Source organism: Zonotrichia albicollis, unplaced genomic scaffold (genome assembly GCF_047830755.1).
Source record: "Zonotrichia albicollis isolate bZonAlb1 unplaced genomic scaffold, bZonAlb1.hap1 Scaffold_222, whole genome shotgun sequence".
NCBI classification, from domain to species: Eukaryota; Metazoa; Chordata; class Aves; order Passeriformes; family Passerellidae; genus Zonotrichia; species Zonotrichia albicollis.
Genome location: NW_027428404.1, coordinates 1 through 16,628, shown reverse-complemented (window position 1 = coordinate 16,628; position 16,628 = coordinate 1). Strand labels below are relative to the sequence as shown.

Here is a 16,628-nt window from a genome sequence, read left to right as displayed (position 1 = left end):
AATGGGGAAAAATGGGGAAAAAATGGGGAAAAACGGGGAAAAAATGGAGAAAAAATGGAGAGAAAATGTGGAAAAAATGGGGAAAAAATGGGGAAAAATGGGGAAAAAATGGGGGAAAAATGGAGAAAACAATGGGGAAAAATGAGAGAAAAATGGGGAAAAAATGGGGAAAAAATGGGGGAAAAAATGGAGAAAAAAGGGGGAAAAATGGGGAAAAAAATGGGGATTTTGGAGGGGAAAAACGGTGAAAAAATGGTGAAAAAAATGGGGGAAAAATGGGGAAAAAATGGAGAAAAAATGGGAAAAAATGGGGAAAAAATGGTGAAGAAATGGTGAAGAAATGGTGAAAAAATGGGGAAAAATGGGGAAAAAATGGAGAATTTTGGGTGGAAATGGGAGTGAGGAGCCGGGATCAGCTGCACCAGGGCCCCTCTGACCTGGGGAAAATGGGGAGAAAATGGGTGAGAAACGGGAATTTGGGGAAAATGGGGGAAAAACGGTGAAAAATGGGGAGAAACGGTGAAAAAATGGAGAAAAACGGTGAAAAAATGGGGATTTTGAGGGGGAAAATGGTGAAAAAATGGAGGAAAAATGGGGAAAAAATGGGGAAAAATGGGTAAAAAATGGGGGGAAAATGGGGAAAAAATGGGGGAAAATGGGGGAAAAATGGAGAAAAAATGGGGAAAAAATGGGGGATTTTGGAGAGGAAAATCCGGTGAAAAATGAGGAAAAAAATCTGTGAAAATTGGGGGGAAATGTGGGGGAGAAATGGAGGAAAATGGGGAAAATGGGAATTATGGGGAGAAGTGGGGGAAAATGAGAAAAATGGTGAAAAATGGAAAAAATGGGGAAAAAAGGTGAAAAAATGGAGAATTTTGGAGGCGAAATGGGAGTGAGGAGCCGGGATCAGCTGCACCAGGGCCCCTCTGACCTGGAGAAAAATGGGAAATTTGGGTGAGAAATGGGGATATGGGGAAAATGGGGGAAAAATGGGGAAAAATGGTGAAAAAATGGGGAAAAAATAGATAAAAAAATGGAGAAAAAAATGGGGAAAAAATGGGGAAAAAATGGAGAAAAAATGGGGAAAAATAGAGAAAAAATGGGGAAAAAATGGGAAAAAATGGGGGAAAAATGGAGAAAAAATTGAGAAAAAATGGGGAAAAAATGGGGGAAAATGGGAAAAATGGAGAAAAAATGGAGAGAAAAATGGGGAAAAAATGGGGGGAAAATGGGGAAAAATGGGGAAAAAATGGGGAAAAAATGGGGAAAAATGGGGAAAAAATGGGGAAAAATGGGGAAAAAATGGGGAAAAAATGGGGAAAAAATGGGGATTTTGGGGGGGAAATGGGAGTGAGGAGCCGGGATCAGCTGCACCAGGGGCCCCTCTGACCTGGGGAGAAATGGGGGAAAATGGGTGAGAAATGGGGAATTTGGGGAAAAATGGGGATTTGGGGAAAAAATGGGGGAAAAAACGGGGAAAAAATGGTGAAAAAATGGTGAAAAAATGGGGAAAAAATGGGGAAAAACGGTGGAAAAATGGAGGAAAAAATGGGGAAAAAATGGGGAAAAATGGGGAAAAAATGGGGGAAAAAATGGAGAAAAAATGGGGAAAAAATGGGGATTTTGGAGAGCAAAATCCGGTGAAAAATGAGGAAAAAAAATCGGTGAAAATTGGGGGAAATATGAGGGAGAAATGGGGAAAAATGGGGAAAAATGGGAATTATGGGGAGAAGTGGGGAAAAATGAGAAAAAGGTGAAAAAATGGAGAAAAACGGTGAAAAAAATGGGAATTTTGGGGGGGAAATGGTGAAAAATTGAGGAAAAAGTCGGTGAAAATTGGGGGAAATGTGGGGGAGAAATGGAAGAAAATGGGGGAAAAATGGGAAAAATGGGAATTTGGGGAAAAATGGAGAAAAAATGGGGAAAAAATGGGGAAAAAATGGAGAAAAAAATGGGGATTTTGGAGGGTAAATCCGGTGAAAAATGAGGAAAAAATCGGTGAAAATTGGGGGAAATCTGGGGGAGAAATGGAGGAAAATGGTGAAAAATGGGACAAATGGAATTATGGGGGAGAACTGGGAAAAAATGGAAAAAAACCGGTGGAAAATGGGGTAAAATGGTGAAAAAATGGGAATTTTGGAGAGAAAAATGAGGAAAAAAATCGGTGAAAATTGGGGGAAATGTGGGGGAGAAATGGAGGAAAATGGGGAAAAATGGGAAAAATGGGAATTATGGGGGGAGAAACTGTGAAAAAATGGTGGAAAATCGGGGAAAAAACTGGGAAATTTGGGGGGAAATTGAGAAAATGGTGAAAAAAGGGGAGAAAATTGAGGGAAAAGGGTGAAAAAAATCTGATTTTTTCTAGGGAAATGGGGAAAAATGGGAAAAATGGGGAAAAATGGGAAAAATGAAATAAAATCCCTTTAGCGCCCCCTAGGGCCAGGGAAGGGCAATGGCACCTGGGATTTTTGGGAATTTCTGGAATTTTCCATGGAATTCCTGAATTTTCCATGGAATTCCTGGAATTTTCCACAGAATTCCTGGAATTGGGGATACCTTGGGGCTCCCGTCCTGCAGAGGAACTTTGAGGGCAGAGAGGATGGAAACTTTTTGCGCTTCCATCTGGGAAGCTGCAAAAAAAAATCAGAATTTGGGATGGGAAAATGCTCAAGAAATGCAGAAATTGTTTCTCTAAAAATCCTAAAAAACCCACAAAAGTTCCGCAGAAAATTCCCAAAAATCCCAGAAAATCTCCCAATAAATCCCCTCATAAATCTCAGAAAACCCCCAGAAAAATCCATTAAACTTCGATAAAATTCCCATAAAATCCCCATAATATCACTGTAAAATCCCCCAATAAATCCCATCATAAACCCCATAAAATCCCCCATTAAATCCCACAAAAACCCCACATAAACCCCCAAAAAAATCCCCAATAAATCCCATTAAAAACCCCATAAAATCCCCTTATAAATGCCAAATAAACCCTGTAAAAACTCCATAAAAATCTCATTAAAATCCCCATGAAAAACCCATAAATTGCCCATAAAATCCCCCATAAAAAACACCCAAAAACCCCCATAAAATCCCCCAAAATCCCCCAATAAATCCCTCAATAAATCCCGATAAAACCCCATTAAAAACCTCAATAAATCCCAATAAAACCCCATTAAAAACCCCAATAAATCCCGAATAAATCCCGATAAAACCCCATTAAAAACCTCAATAAATCCCCCAATAAATCCTGATAAAACCCCAATAAATCCCCCAATAAATCCCGATAAAACCCCATTAAAAACCCCAATAAATCCCGATGAAAAACCCATTAAAAACCCCAATAAATCCCCATAAAACCCCATTAAAAACCCCAATAAATCCCCCAATAAATCCCGATAAAACGCCATTAAAAACCCATTAAATCCCCCAATAAATCCAAATAAAACCCCACTAAAAACCCCAATAAATCCCCCAATAAATCCTGATAACACCCCATTAAAAACCCCAATAAATCCCGATAAAACCCCATTAAAAACCCCAACAAATCCCGATAAAACCCCATTAAAATCCCCAATAAATCCCCCAATAAATCCCGATAAAATCCCATTAAAAACCCCAATAAATCCCCATAAAGCCCCATTAAAAGCCCCAATAAGTCCCATTAAAACCCCATTAAATCCCCCAATAAATCCCGATAAAACCCCATTAAAAACCTCCAATAAATCCCCCAATAAATCCCGATAAAACCCCATTAAAAACCCCATTAAAAACCCCAATAAATCCTGACAAATCCCCATTAAAACCCCATTAAATCCCCATTAAAAACCCCATTAAAAACCCCAATAAATCCCTCAATAAATCCCGATAAAACCCATTAAAAACCCAATAAATCCCCAATAAACCCCAATAAATCCCCTCAATAAATCCCGATAAAACCGCATTAAAACCTCCCAAAAAATCCCTCAATAAATCCTGATAAAACCCCATTAAAAACCCCCAATAAATCCTGATAAAACCCCAATAAAAACCCCAATAAGTCCCGATAAAACCCATTAAAAACCCAATAAATCCCAATAGAACCCCATAAAATCCCCCAATAAATCCCAATAAAACCCCAATAAATCCCCACTAAATCCCGGTAAAACCCCATTAAAAAACCCCAATAAATCCCGATAAAACCCCATTAAAAACCCCAATAAATCCCAATAAAACCCATTAAAAACCCCAATAAATCCCCCAATAAATCCCGACAAAACCCCATTAAAAACCCCAATAAATCCCTCAATAAATCCCTGCAAAAACCCCATTAAAACCCCCAATAAATCCTGATAAAACCCCAATAAAACCCCATTAAAAACCCCAATAAATCCCCAATAAATCCCGATAAAACCCCATTAAAACCCTCAATAAATTCCGATAAAACCCAGTTAAAAACCCCAATAAATCCCCCAATAAATCCCGATAAAACCCCATTAAAAACCCCAATAAATCCCCCAATAAATCCCGATAAAACCCCATTAAAAACCCCATTAAATCCTGATAAAACCCCATTAAAAACCCCAATAAATCCCGATAAAACCCCATTAAAAACCCCAATAAATCCCCCAATAAATCCTGATAAAACCCCATTAAAAACCCCAATAAATCCCGATAAAACCCCATTAAAAACCCCAATAAATCCCCCAATAAATCCTGATAAAACCCCATTAAAAACCCCAATAAATCCCGATAAAACCCCATTAAAAACCCCAATAAATCCCCCAATAAATCCTGATAAAACCCCATTAAAAACCCCCAATAAATCCCGATAAAACCCCATTAAAAACCCCAATAAATCCCTCAATAAATCGCCATTAAAAACCCAATAAATCCTGATAAAACCCCATTAAAAACCCCAATAAATCCTGATGAATCCCATTAAAAACCCCATTAAAAACCCCATTAAATCCCCCCCCATGTCCGTGTCGCTCACGGGCGCTGTTGAGGAGGTGGCGCAGCAGCCGCAGCGCCCCCTGGCGGTGCCTCTCGGAACTGCACCCAGCCATGGACCCCCATATAAGATCCCATAAAATCCCCAATAAATCCCTCAATAAAACCCCATTAAAAACCCCAAAAAATCTCTCAATAAATCCTGATAAAACCCCATTAAACATCGCAATAAATCCCGATAAAACTGCATTAAAAACCCCAATAAATCCCCCAATAAATCCAAATAAAACCCCATTAAAAACCCCAATAAATCCCCCAATAAATCCTGATAACACCCCATTAAAAACCCCAATAAATCCCTCGATAAATCCCGATAAAACCCCATTAAAAATCCCCAATAAATCCCAATAGAACCCCAATAAATCCCTCAATATATCCCGATAAAACCCCATTAAAAACCCCAATAGATCCCCCAATAAATCCCGATAAAATCCCATTAAAAATCCCCAATAAATCCCAATAGAACCCCAATAAATCCCGATAAAACCCCATTAAAAACCCCAATAAATCCCTCAATAAATCCCGATAAAACCCCATTAAAAACCCCATTAAAAACCCCAATAAATCTCGATAAAACCCCATTAAAAACCCCAATAAATCCTGATAAAACCCCAGTAAAAACCCCATTAAATCCCCAATAAATCCTGATAAAACCCCATTAAAAACCCCATTAAAAACCTCAATAAACCCCGATAAAATTAAAAACCCCAATAAATCCCGATACAACCCCATTAAAAACCCCATTAAAAACCCCAATAAATCCCTCAATAAATCCCCATTAAAAACCCCAATAAATCCCGATAAAACCCCATTAAAAACCCCCAATAAATCCTGATAAAACCCCACTAAAAACCCCAATAAATCCCAATAGAGCCCCATAAAATCCCCCAATAAATCCCATTAAAACCCCAATAAATCCCATTAAAACCCCATTAAAAACCCCCGATAAAACCCCATTAAAACCCCATTAAAAACCCCAATAAATCCCTCAATAAATCCCGATAAAACCCCATTAAAAACCCCAATAAATCCCCCAATAAATCCCTCAATAAATCCTGACAAAACCCCATTAAAAACCCCATTAAAACCCCCAATAAATCCCCCAATAAATCCCGTTAAAAACCCCATTAAAACCCCCAATAAATCCCCCAATAAATCCCGATAAAACCCCATTAAAACCCCAATAAATTCCATTAAAACCCCATTAAAAACCCCATTAAAACCCCAATAAATTCCATTAAAACCCCATTAAAAACCCCAATAAATCCCAATAAAACCCCATTAAAACCCCATTAAAAACCCCAATAAATCCCCAATAAACCCCGATAAAACCCCATTAAAACCCCCAATAAATCCCGATAAAACCCCATTAAAAACCCCAATAAATCCCTCAATAAATCCTGATAAAACCCCATTAAGAACCCCAATAAATCCCGATAAAACCCCCATTAAGAACCCCAATAAATCCCGATAATCCCTATTAAAAACCCCAATAAATCCCATTAAAACCCCATTAAAAATCCCAATAAATCCCCCAATAAATCCCAATAAAACCCCAACAGAACCTCCAATAAATCCCAATAAAACCCTATTAAAAACCCCAATAAAACCCCATTAAAAACCCCAGTAAATCTCTCAATAAATCCCGATAAAACCCCCAATAAATCCCTCAATAAATCCTGATAAAACCACTTAAACCCCCAATAAAACCCCCAATAAAACCCCAAAATCCCCCAATAAAACCCCCTAAAAATTGCATGAAAACCCCCAATAAATCCCAATAAAACCCCATTAAAAACCCCAATAAATCCCCCAATAAATCCCGATAAAACCCCATTAAACATCCCAATAAATCCCGATAAAACTGCATTAAAACCCCCAATAAATCCCCCAATAAATCCCTCAATAAATCCCGATAAAACCCAATTAAAAACCCCAATAAATCTCTCAATAAATCCCAATAAAACCCCATTAAAAATCCCAATAAATCCCCCAATAAATCCCGATAAAACCCAATTAAAAACCCCAATAAATCCCGATAAAACCCCATTAAAACCCCCAATAAATCCTGATAAAACCCCATTAAAACCCCCAATAAATCCCTCAATAAGTCCCAATAAAACCCCATTAAAAACCCCCAATAAAACCCCCTAAAAATTCCATGAAAACCCCCAATAAATCCCGATAAAACCCCATTAAAAACCCCAATAAATCCCTCAATAAATCCCGATAAAACCCCATTAAAAACCCCATGAAATCCCCCAATAAATCCCGATAAAACCCCATTAAAAACCCGAATAAAACCCTCAATAAATCCTGATAAAACCCCATTAAAAACCCCCATAAATCCCAATAAATCCCCATTAAAAACCCCATTAAATCCCTCAATAAATCCCAATAAATCCCCATTAAAAACCCCAATAAATCCCTCAATAAATCCCGATAAAACCCCATTAAATCCCCCAATAAATCCCTATAAAACCCCATTAAAAACCTCCAATAAATCCCCCAATAAATCCCGATAAAACCCCATTAAAAACCCCAATAAATCCCATTAAAACCCCATTAAAAACCCCAATAAATCCCCCAATAAATCCCATTAAAACCCCATTAAAAACCCCAATAAATCCCGATAAAACTCCATTAAAAACCCCAATAAACCCCTCAATAAATCCCGATAAAACCCCATTAAAACTCCAATAAATCCCGATAAAACCCCATTAAAAACCCCAATAAATCCCAATAAAACCCAATTAAAAATCCCCAATAAATCCCTCAATAAATCCCGATAAAACCCCATTAAAAACCCCAATAAACCCCTCAATAAATCCCGATAAAACCCCAATAAACCCCTTCAATAAATAATCCCGATAAAACCCCATTAAAAACCCCAATAAACCCCTCAATAAATCCCGATAAAACCCCATTAAAACTCCATTAAATCCCGATAAAACCCCATTAAAAGCCCCAATAAACCCCTCAATAAATCCCGATAAAACCCCAATAAACCCCTCAATAAATCCCGATAAAACCCCATTAAAAACCCCAATAAATCCCCCAATAAATCCCCCCAAAAATCTCATTTTCAAACTCATAAAACCCCCCTAAAAATCCCCAATAAATCCCATAAAAGATCCCCATAAATCCCCAATAAACCCCCATAAAAAACCCCCAAAAGTCCCAATAAAACCCAATAAAACCAATTTAAAAACCCCATGAAATCCTCCATAAAATCCCCAATAAAACCCCCAATAAATCCCATAAAAACAAAAAAATCCTCCATAAAACCCTCTGTAAAACTCCCATAAGAAACCCCCAATAATCCGGAATAAACCCCATAAAAATCCCATTAAAAACCCTCAATAAATCCCCATAAAAATCTCATAAAACCCCCCAAAAAACCCCAAAGGAAACCATTAAAAACCCCCAAAACCCCATAAAATTACCATTAAATCCCCTAATAAATTCCAAGTGAAACCCATTAAAAACCCCATAAAAATCCAATTTAAAAAAACCTAATATCCCATTAAAAACCCCAATAAATCCCGATAAAACCCCATTAAAAACCCCATTAAAAACCCCAATAAATCCTGATAAAACCCCATTAAAAACCCCCAATAAATCCCCCAATAAATCCCGATAAACCCCATTTAAAAACCCCAATAAAACCCCATTAAAAACCCCAATAAATCCCCATTAAATCCCCCCCCATGTCCCTCACGGTTGCTGTTGAGGAGGTGGCGCAGCAGCCGCAGCGCCCCCTGGCGGTGCCTCTCGGAACTGCACCCAGCCATGGACCCCCATATAAGATCCCATAAAATCCCCCAATAAATCCCTCAATAAATCCCGATAAAACCCCATTAAAAACCCCAATAAAACCCCATTAAATCCCCCATTAAACCCCCCCATGTCCCTCACGGTTGCTGTTGAGGAGGTGGCGCAGCAGCCGCAGCGCCCCCTGGCGGTGCCGCTCGGAGCCGCTCTCCAGCCGCGGCAGCAGCCACTGCAGCACCCGCTCCGGGAACGGCCGGGCTGGGGGGGAAATAACGGGAATTTGGGGAAAAACGGGAAATTAGGGAAAATCAGGGAATTTTGAGGGAAAATCAGGGAGTTTTGGGTAGAAATACATGGAATTTTGGGCAGAAATCAGGGAATTTTGAGGGAAAATCAGGGAATTTTGAGGGAAAATCAGGACGTTTGGGAGAAATACATGGAATTTTGGGGGAAAACCAGGGAATTTTGGGGAGAAAAGTGTGAATTTTGGGGGAAAAACGGAATTTGGGGGTGAAAAATGGGAATTTCAGGGGGGAAAACGGGAATTTTGGGGGGAAAACGGGAATTTGGGGGGAAAACCGGGAATTTTGTAGTGAAATTGGGATTTTTGGGGTGAAAAGTGCGAATTTTGGGGGGAAAACTGGAATTTGGGGGAGAAATGGGAATTTTGGGGTGAAAACGGGAATTTGGGGGGAAAAACGGGAATTTTGGAGTGAAATTGGGAATTTTGGGGTGAAAAGTGCGAATTTTGGGGGGAAAAACGGGAATTTGGGGTGAAAACTGGGAATTTTGGGGGAAAACGGGAATATGGGGGGGAAAAGTGGGAGTTTGGGGGGAAAAATGGGAATTTTGGGGTGAAAAGTGCGAATTTTGGGGCTAAAAACGGGAATTTGGGGATGAAAAATGGGAATTTCAGGGGGAAAAACGGGAATTTTGGGGTAAAAATGGGAATTTCGGGGGGAAAAGTGGGAATTTTGGGGTAAAAATGGGAATTTGGGGGGAAAACCGGGAATTTTGTAGTGAAATTGGGATTTTTGGGGTGAAAAGTGCAAATTTTGGGGGAATTCAGGAGTTTTAGGGGAAAAATTGGGAGAAATGCCAGGAATTTGGGGGAAAATACATGGAATTTTGGGGAGAAATCAGGGAATTTTGGTGAGAAATACATGGAATTTTGAGGGAAAATCAAGGAATTTTGGGCAGAAATACATGGAATTTTGGGGAGAAACCAGGGAATTTTGAGGGAAAATCAGGGAGTTTGGGAAAAAACCAGGGAATTTTGGGGAGAAATACACGGAATTTTGGAGGAGAAACCAGGGAATTTTGGGCATAAATACACGGAATTTTGGGAGAAAATCAGGGAATTATGAGGGAAAATCAGGGAATTTTGAAGGAAAATCAGGGAGTTTGGGAGAAAATCAGGCAATTTTGGGGAGAAATACATGGAATTTTGGAGGAAAAATCAGGGAATTTTGGAGGAAAAATCAGGGAATTTTGGGGAGAAATCAGGGAATTTTGAGGGGAAATCAGGGAATTTTGGGGGACAAAATGGTGGCATTTTGGTGGAAAATTCAAAGAAATTTGGGGGAAATCCATCCATTTCTGGAAGGAAATCTTGGAATTTTTGGGGTAAATGATGGAATTTTGGGGAGAAATCAGAGAACTTTGAGGGAAAATCCGGGAATTTTGGGAGAAATCCAGGAGTTTTGGGGAAAAATCAGGGAATTTAGGGAAAAAAATGAGGGATTTTAGGGGGAAAATCAGGGAATTTGGGGAGCAAATTTATGGGATTTTCAAGGAAAATGACAAAATTTGGGGGGAAAATTCAAGGAAATTTAGGGGAAAATAATGGAATTTTGGGGGAAATGGTGGAATTTTTGGGAATTTTTGGGAATTTTGGGAATTTTGGGGATTTCTCACCCAGGACAGAGAAGCAGCGCAGCAGCTCCGTGTGGTTCTTGCTGCTGGTGGGGATGCTGGGATCAGCAGGAGCGCAGATCTGAGGGGAAATCAGGGAAAATTTGGGACAAAATAAATCAGGAAAAATTCCTGGAAAATTCCCGGAAAATTCCTGAAAAAATCCCAGAAAAAATCCTCAAAATTCCTGGAAAAATCACGGAAAAAATCCCCCCAAAATTGGGAAAATCCTGGGAAAAGTTGGGGAAAAAAATCAGGAAAAATTCCGGAAAAATCCCCAGAAAAATTCCTGAAAAAATCCGAGAAAAAATCCTCAAAATTCCTGGGAAAATCCCAGAAAAAAATCCCCCCAAAAATTGGGAAAATCCAGGAAAAATCCTGAAAAAATCCTGGGAAAAGTTGGGGAAAAATACAGAAAATATCTGGGAAAATCCCAGGAAAATCCCCAGAAAAATTCCTGAAAAAATCCCAGAAAAAACCCTCAAAATTCCTGGGAAAATCCCGGAAAAATTCCCCCAAAAATTGGGAAAATCCAGGAAAAATCCTGAAAAAAATCCTGGGAAAAGTCTGGGGGAATCAGGGAAAAATAAATCAGGAAAAATACAGAAAATATCTGGGAAAATCCCAGGAAAATCCCCAGAAAAATTCCTGAAAAAATCAGAAAAAATCCTCAAAATTCCTGGAAAAATCACGGAAAAAATCCCCCCAAAAATTGGGAAAATCCAGGAAAAATCCTGAAAAAATCCTGGGAAAGGTTTGGGGGAAATCCTGGGAAAAGTTGGGGAAAAAAATCAGGAAAAATTCCAGGAAAATCCCCAGAAAAAATCCTGAAAAAATCCGAGAAAAAATCCTCAAAATTCCTGGGAAAATCCCAGAAAAAATCCCCCCAAAAATTGGAAAATCCAGGAAGAATCCTGAAAAAAATCCTGGGAAAATCAGGGAAAATTTGGGAAAAATAAATCAGTAAAAATTCAGGGAAAATCCCCGGAAAAATTCCTGAAAAATTCCTGAAAAAATCCTCAAAATTCCTGGGAAAATCCCAGAAAAAATCCCCCCAAAAATTGGGAAAAATCCAGGAAAAATCCTGAAAAAAATGCTGGGAAAAGTCTGAGGGGAAATCAGGGAAAATTTGGGACAAAATAAATAAGGAAAAATTCAGGGAAAATCCCCAGAAAAATTCCTGAAAAAATCCCAGAAAAAATCCTCAAAATTCCTGGGAAAATCCCGGAAAAAATCCCCCCAAAAATTGGGAAAATCCTGAAAAAAATCCTGGGAAAAGCCCGGGGGAAATCCTGGGAAAAGTTGGGGGAAAAAATCAGAAAAAATCAGGGAAAATCCCCAGGAAAATTCCTGAAAAAATCAGAGAAAAATCCTCAAAATTCCTGGAAAAATCCCGGAAAAAATCCCCCCAAAAATTGGGAAAATCCAGGAAAAAATCCTGAAAAAATCCTGGGAAAATTCTTGAAAAAAATCCTGGGAAAAGTTGGGGAAAAAAATCAGGAAAAATCCCAGGAAAATGCCCAGAAAAATTCCTGAAAAAATCCCAGAAAAATCCTCAAAATTCCTGGAAAAATCCCAGAAAAATCCCCCCAAAAATTGGGAAAATCCAGGAAAAATCTTGAAAAAATCCTGGGAAAATTCTTGAAAAAAATCCTGGGAAAAGTTGGGGAAAAAAATCAGGAAAAATTCAGGGAAAATCCCCAGGAAAATCCCCAGAAAAATTCCTGAAAAAATTCGAGAAAAATCCTCAAAATTCCTGGGAAAATCCCAGAAAAAATCCCCCCAAAATTGGGAAAATCCAGGAAAAATCCTGAAAAAATCCTGGGAAAAGTCTGGGGGAAATCCTGGGAAAAGTTGGGGAAAAATACAGAAAATATCTGGGAAAATCCCAGCAAAATCCCCAGAAAAATTCCTGAAAAAATCCAAGAAAAAATCCTCAAAATTCCTGGAAAAGTCCCAGAAAAAATCCCCCCAAAATTGGGAAAATCCAGGAAAAATCCTGAAAAAAATCCTGGGGAAAATCTTGAAAAAAATCCTGGGAAAAATTGGGGAATAAAACAAGAAAAATTCAGGGAAAATCCCCAGGAAAATCCCCAGAAAAATTCCTGAAAAAATCCCAGAAAAATCCTCAAAATTCCTGGGAAAATCCCGGAAAAAATCCCCCCAAAAATTTGGAAAATCCAGGGGAAAATCCTGAAAAAAATCCTGGGAAAAATCTTGAAAAAAATCCTGGGAAAAGTTGGGGGAAAAAAATCAGGAAAAATTCAGGGAAAATCCCCAGAAAATTCCTGAAAAAATCCGAGAAAAGTCCTCAAAATTCCTGGGAAAATCTCGGAAAAAAATCCCCCCAAAAATTGGGAAAATCCAGGAAAAATCCTGAAAAAAATCCTGGGAAAAGTCTGAGGGGAAATCAGGGAAAATTTGGGGAAAATAAATCAGGAAAAATCCCGGGAAAATCCCCGGAAAAAATCCTGAAAAAATCCCAGAAAAAATCCTCAAAATTCCTGGAAAAATCCCGGAAAAAATCCCCCCAAAAATTGGGAAAATCCAGGAAAAATCCTGAAAAAATCCTGGGAAAAGTTGGGGAAAAATACAGAAAATATTTGAGAAAATCCCAGGAAAACCCCCAGAAAAATTCCTGAAAAAATCAGAGAAAAATCCTCAAAATTCCTGGGAAAATCCCAGAAAAAATCCCCCCAAAAATTGGGAAAATCCAGAAAAAATCCTGAAAAAAATCCTGGGAAAAGTCTGAGGGGAAATCCTGGGAAAAGTTGGGGAAAAATACAGAAAATATCTGGGAAAATCCCCAGAAAAATTCCTGAAAAATATCCGAGAAAAAATCCTCAAAATTCCTGGGAAAATCCCGGAAAAAATCCCCCCAAAAATTGGGAAAATCCAGGAAAAATCCTGAAAAAAATCCTGGGAAAAGTCTGGGGGAAATCCTGGGAAAAGTTGGGGAAAAATACAGAAAATATCTGGGAAAATCCCCAGAAAAAATTCCTGAAAAAATCCGAGAAAAATCCTCAAAATTCCTGGAAAAATCCCAGAAAAAATCCCCCCAAAAATTGGGAAAATCCAGGAAAAATCCTGAAAAATCTTTGGAAAAGTCTGAGGGAAATCCTGGGAAAAGTTGAGGAAAAAAATCAGGAAAAATTCAGGGAAGATCCTCAGGAAAATCCCCAGGAAAATTCCTGAAAAAATCCGAGAAAAAATCCTCAAAATTCCTGGAAAAATCCCAGAAAAAAATCCAAGAAAAATACAGGAAATTTAGGAGAAAATCCCAGAAAAATCCTAGAAAATTCTCAGAAAAATGCAAAAAAATCGCAGAAAAAATATTGACAAAAAAATTGGGGAAATTCTGGGGAAAATCCTGAAAAACTGGGGAACTTTTCCAGGGAAAATGTGGGAATTTGCCAAGGGATGGAAAATTCCAGAATCCCCAGGGATGGAAATTTGCTGACCTGGTTGAGCAGCGCCCCCAGGAGCGGCCAAAAATCCTGAGAAAATCCCAAAAATTTTCCCAGAAAAATCTAGAAAAAAGCCCCAAAAAATCAGAAAAAATCCAGGTAAAATCCTGGAAAAATCCCAAGAAAATTCTTAGAAAATCCAGGAAAAATCCCAGAAAAATCCTGGAAAATCCAGGAAAAAAATCCTGAAAATTTGTGGGAACAACCAGGAAAAACACAGGAAAAATCCCACAAAAATTCCCAGAAAAATCCTGAAAAATCCTGAGAAAAATCCAGGAAGCTCCAAGAAAAATAATGGAATAATCCTGGAAAAATGCAGAAAAAATTCAGAATAATCCCAGAAAAATCTCAGAAAAAAATCAAGGAAAAATCTGGGAATGGTTTGGGGGGTTCAGAATTGCCAAAGGATGGAAAATTCCAGAATTCCAAGGGATGGAAAATTCCAGAATCTCTGACCTGGTTGAGCAGCGCTGTCAGGAGCGGCCAAAACTCCTGGGAAAAATGGAGAAAATCATGGAAAAAATTCTGGGGAAATCCCAGGAAAATCTGAATTTTTTTATTTTTTAGAAATCCCAAGGAAATTCTGAGAAAATCTCAGGAAAAAAAATCCTGAAAATTCCTGGGAAAATCCTGGAAAAAGCCAGGAAAAAATCCTGAAAATTCCTGGGAAAATTCTGGAAAAAGCCAGGAAAATTCCCACAAAAACCCAGGAAAAAGTCCTGAAAATTCTTGGGAAAATCCCAGAAAAAAATCCAAGAAAAATCCAGGAAATTTCGGAGAAAATCCCAGAAAAATCCTAGAAAATTCTCAGAAAAATGCAGAAAAATCCTTGAAAAATCGCAGAAAAAATATTGACAAAAATTTGGGGAAAATCTGGGGAAAATCCTGAAAATTTTGGGGAACTTTTCCAAGGAAAATCTGGGAATTTCCTAAGAATTCTGGGAAAATCCCAGGAAAATCTGAATTTTTTTTATTTTTTAGAAATCCCAAGGAAATTCTGAGAAAATCTCAGGAAAAAAATCCTTAAAATTCAGAGAAAAATCCTGGAAAAAGCCAGGAAAAAATCCTGAAAATTCCTGGGAAAATTCTGGAAAAAGCCAGGAAAATTCCCACAAAAACCCAGGAAAAAGTCCTGAAAATTCTTGGGAAAATCCCAGAAAAAAATCCAAGAAAAATCCAGGAAATTTCGGAGAAAATCCCAGAAAAATCCTAGAAAATTCTCAGAAAAATCATTGAAAAATCGCAGAAAAAATATTGACAAAAATTTGGGGAAAATCTGGGGAAAATCCTGAAAATTTTGGGGAACTTTTCCAGGGAAAATGTGGGAATGTCCCAAGGGATGGAAAATTCCAGAATTTGCTGACCTGGTTGAGTAGCACTGCCAGGAGCGGCCAAAATTCCTGGGAAAAATTGAGAAAATAATGAAAAAATTCTGGAAAAATTCTGGGGAAATCCCAGGAAAATCTGGATTTGTTTTTTTTTTAATGCCAAGAAAATTTTGAGAAAATCCCAGGAAAAAATCCTGAAAATTCCCAGAAAAATCCTGGAAAAAGCCAGGAAAAAATCTTGAAAATTCCTGGGAAAATCCCAGAAAAATCCTACAAAATTCTCAGAAAAATGCAGAAAAATCATTGAAAAATCGCCGAAAAAATATTGACAAAAATTTGGGAAAAATCTGGGGAAAATCCTGAAAATTTTGGGAAATTTTTCCAGGGAAAAAGTGGGAATTTCTGACCTGGTTGAGCAGCGTCCCCAGGAGCGGCTCCAGCTGCGGCTCCAGAGCGCGGCCGCCCAGAGCCACCGACGAGTCCAGGATCTGGCACAGGCTCTGAAACACACACAGAAATTGGGGAAAATTGCAGAAAATGTGGGGGAAATACAGAAAAAAATTGGGGAAAATTTGGGGGAAATACAGAAAAAAATTGGGGAAAAATTGGAGAAAATTTGGGGGAAATACAGAAAAAATTGGGGAAAAATTGGAGAAAATTTGGGGGAAATTTGGGAGAAAATTGGAGAAAATGTGGGGGAAATACAAAAAAAAATTGGGGAAAAATTGGAGAAAATGTGAGGGAAATACAGGAAAAAATTGGGGGAAAATTGGAGAAAATTTGGGGGAAATACAGAAAAAAATTGGGGAAAATTTGGGGGAAATACAGAAAAAAAAGGGGAAAATTTGGAGAAAATTTGGGGGAAATTTGGGAGAAAATTGGAGAAAATTTGGGGAAAATACAGAAAAAAATTGGGGGAAAATTGGAGAAAATTTGGGGGAAATTTGGGAGAAAATTGGAGAAAATTTGGGGGAAATACAGAAAAAAATTGGGCAAAATTTGGGGGAAATACAGAAAAAAATTGGGGGGAAAATTGGAGAAAATTTGTGGGAAATTTGGGAGAAAATTGGGGAAAAATTGGAGAAAATTTGGGGGAAATACAGAACAAAATTGGGGAAAATTTGGGGGAAATACAGAAAAAAAATTGGGGGAAAATTGG

General features: G+C 38.2%; 1 protein-coding gene across 1 annotated transcript in view; it reads right to left on the bottom strand.

Annotated features, from left to right (window-relative positions):
• LOC141727720 (maestro heat-like repeat-containing protein family member 1) overlaps positions 1–16,121 on the bottom strand; it is a 37,220-nt gene extending 21,099 nt beyond the window's left edge. Inside the window, exons 1-4 of the mRNA XM_074534006.1 lie at positions 15,877–16,121; positions 10,678–10,756; positions 8,905–9,018; positions 2,557–2,630 (exon numbers count right to left, since the gene is read on the bottom strand). Of these exons, the coding sequence (XP_074390107.1) occupies positions 2,557–2,622 (66 nt within the window). The 5' untranslated portion in view covers positions 2,623–2,630; positions 8,905–9,018; positions 10,678–10,756; positions 15,877–16,121. The remainder of the gene's footprint in view (positions 1–2,556; positions 2,631–8,904; positions 9,019–10,677; positions 10,757–15,876) is intronic.
• Between the last annotated feature and the right edge of the window lie 507 nt (positions 16,122–16,628).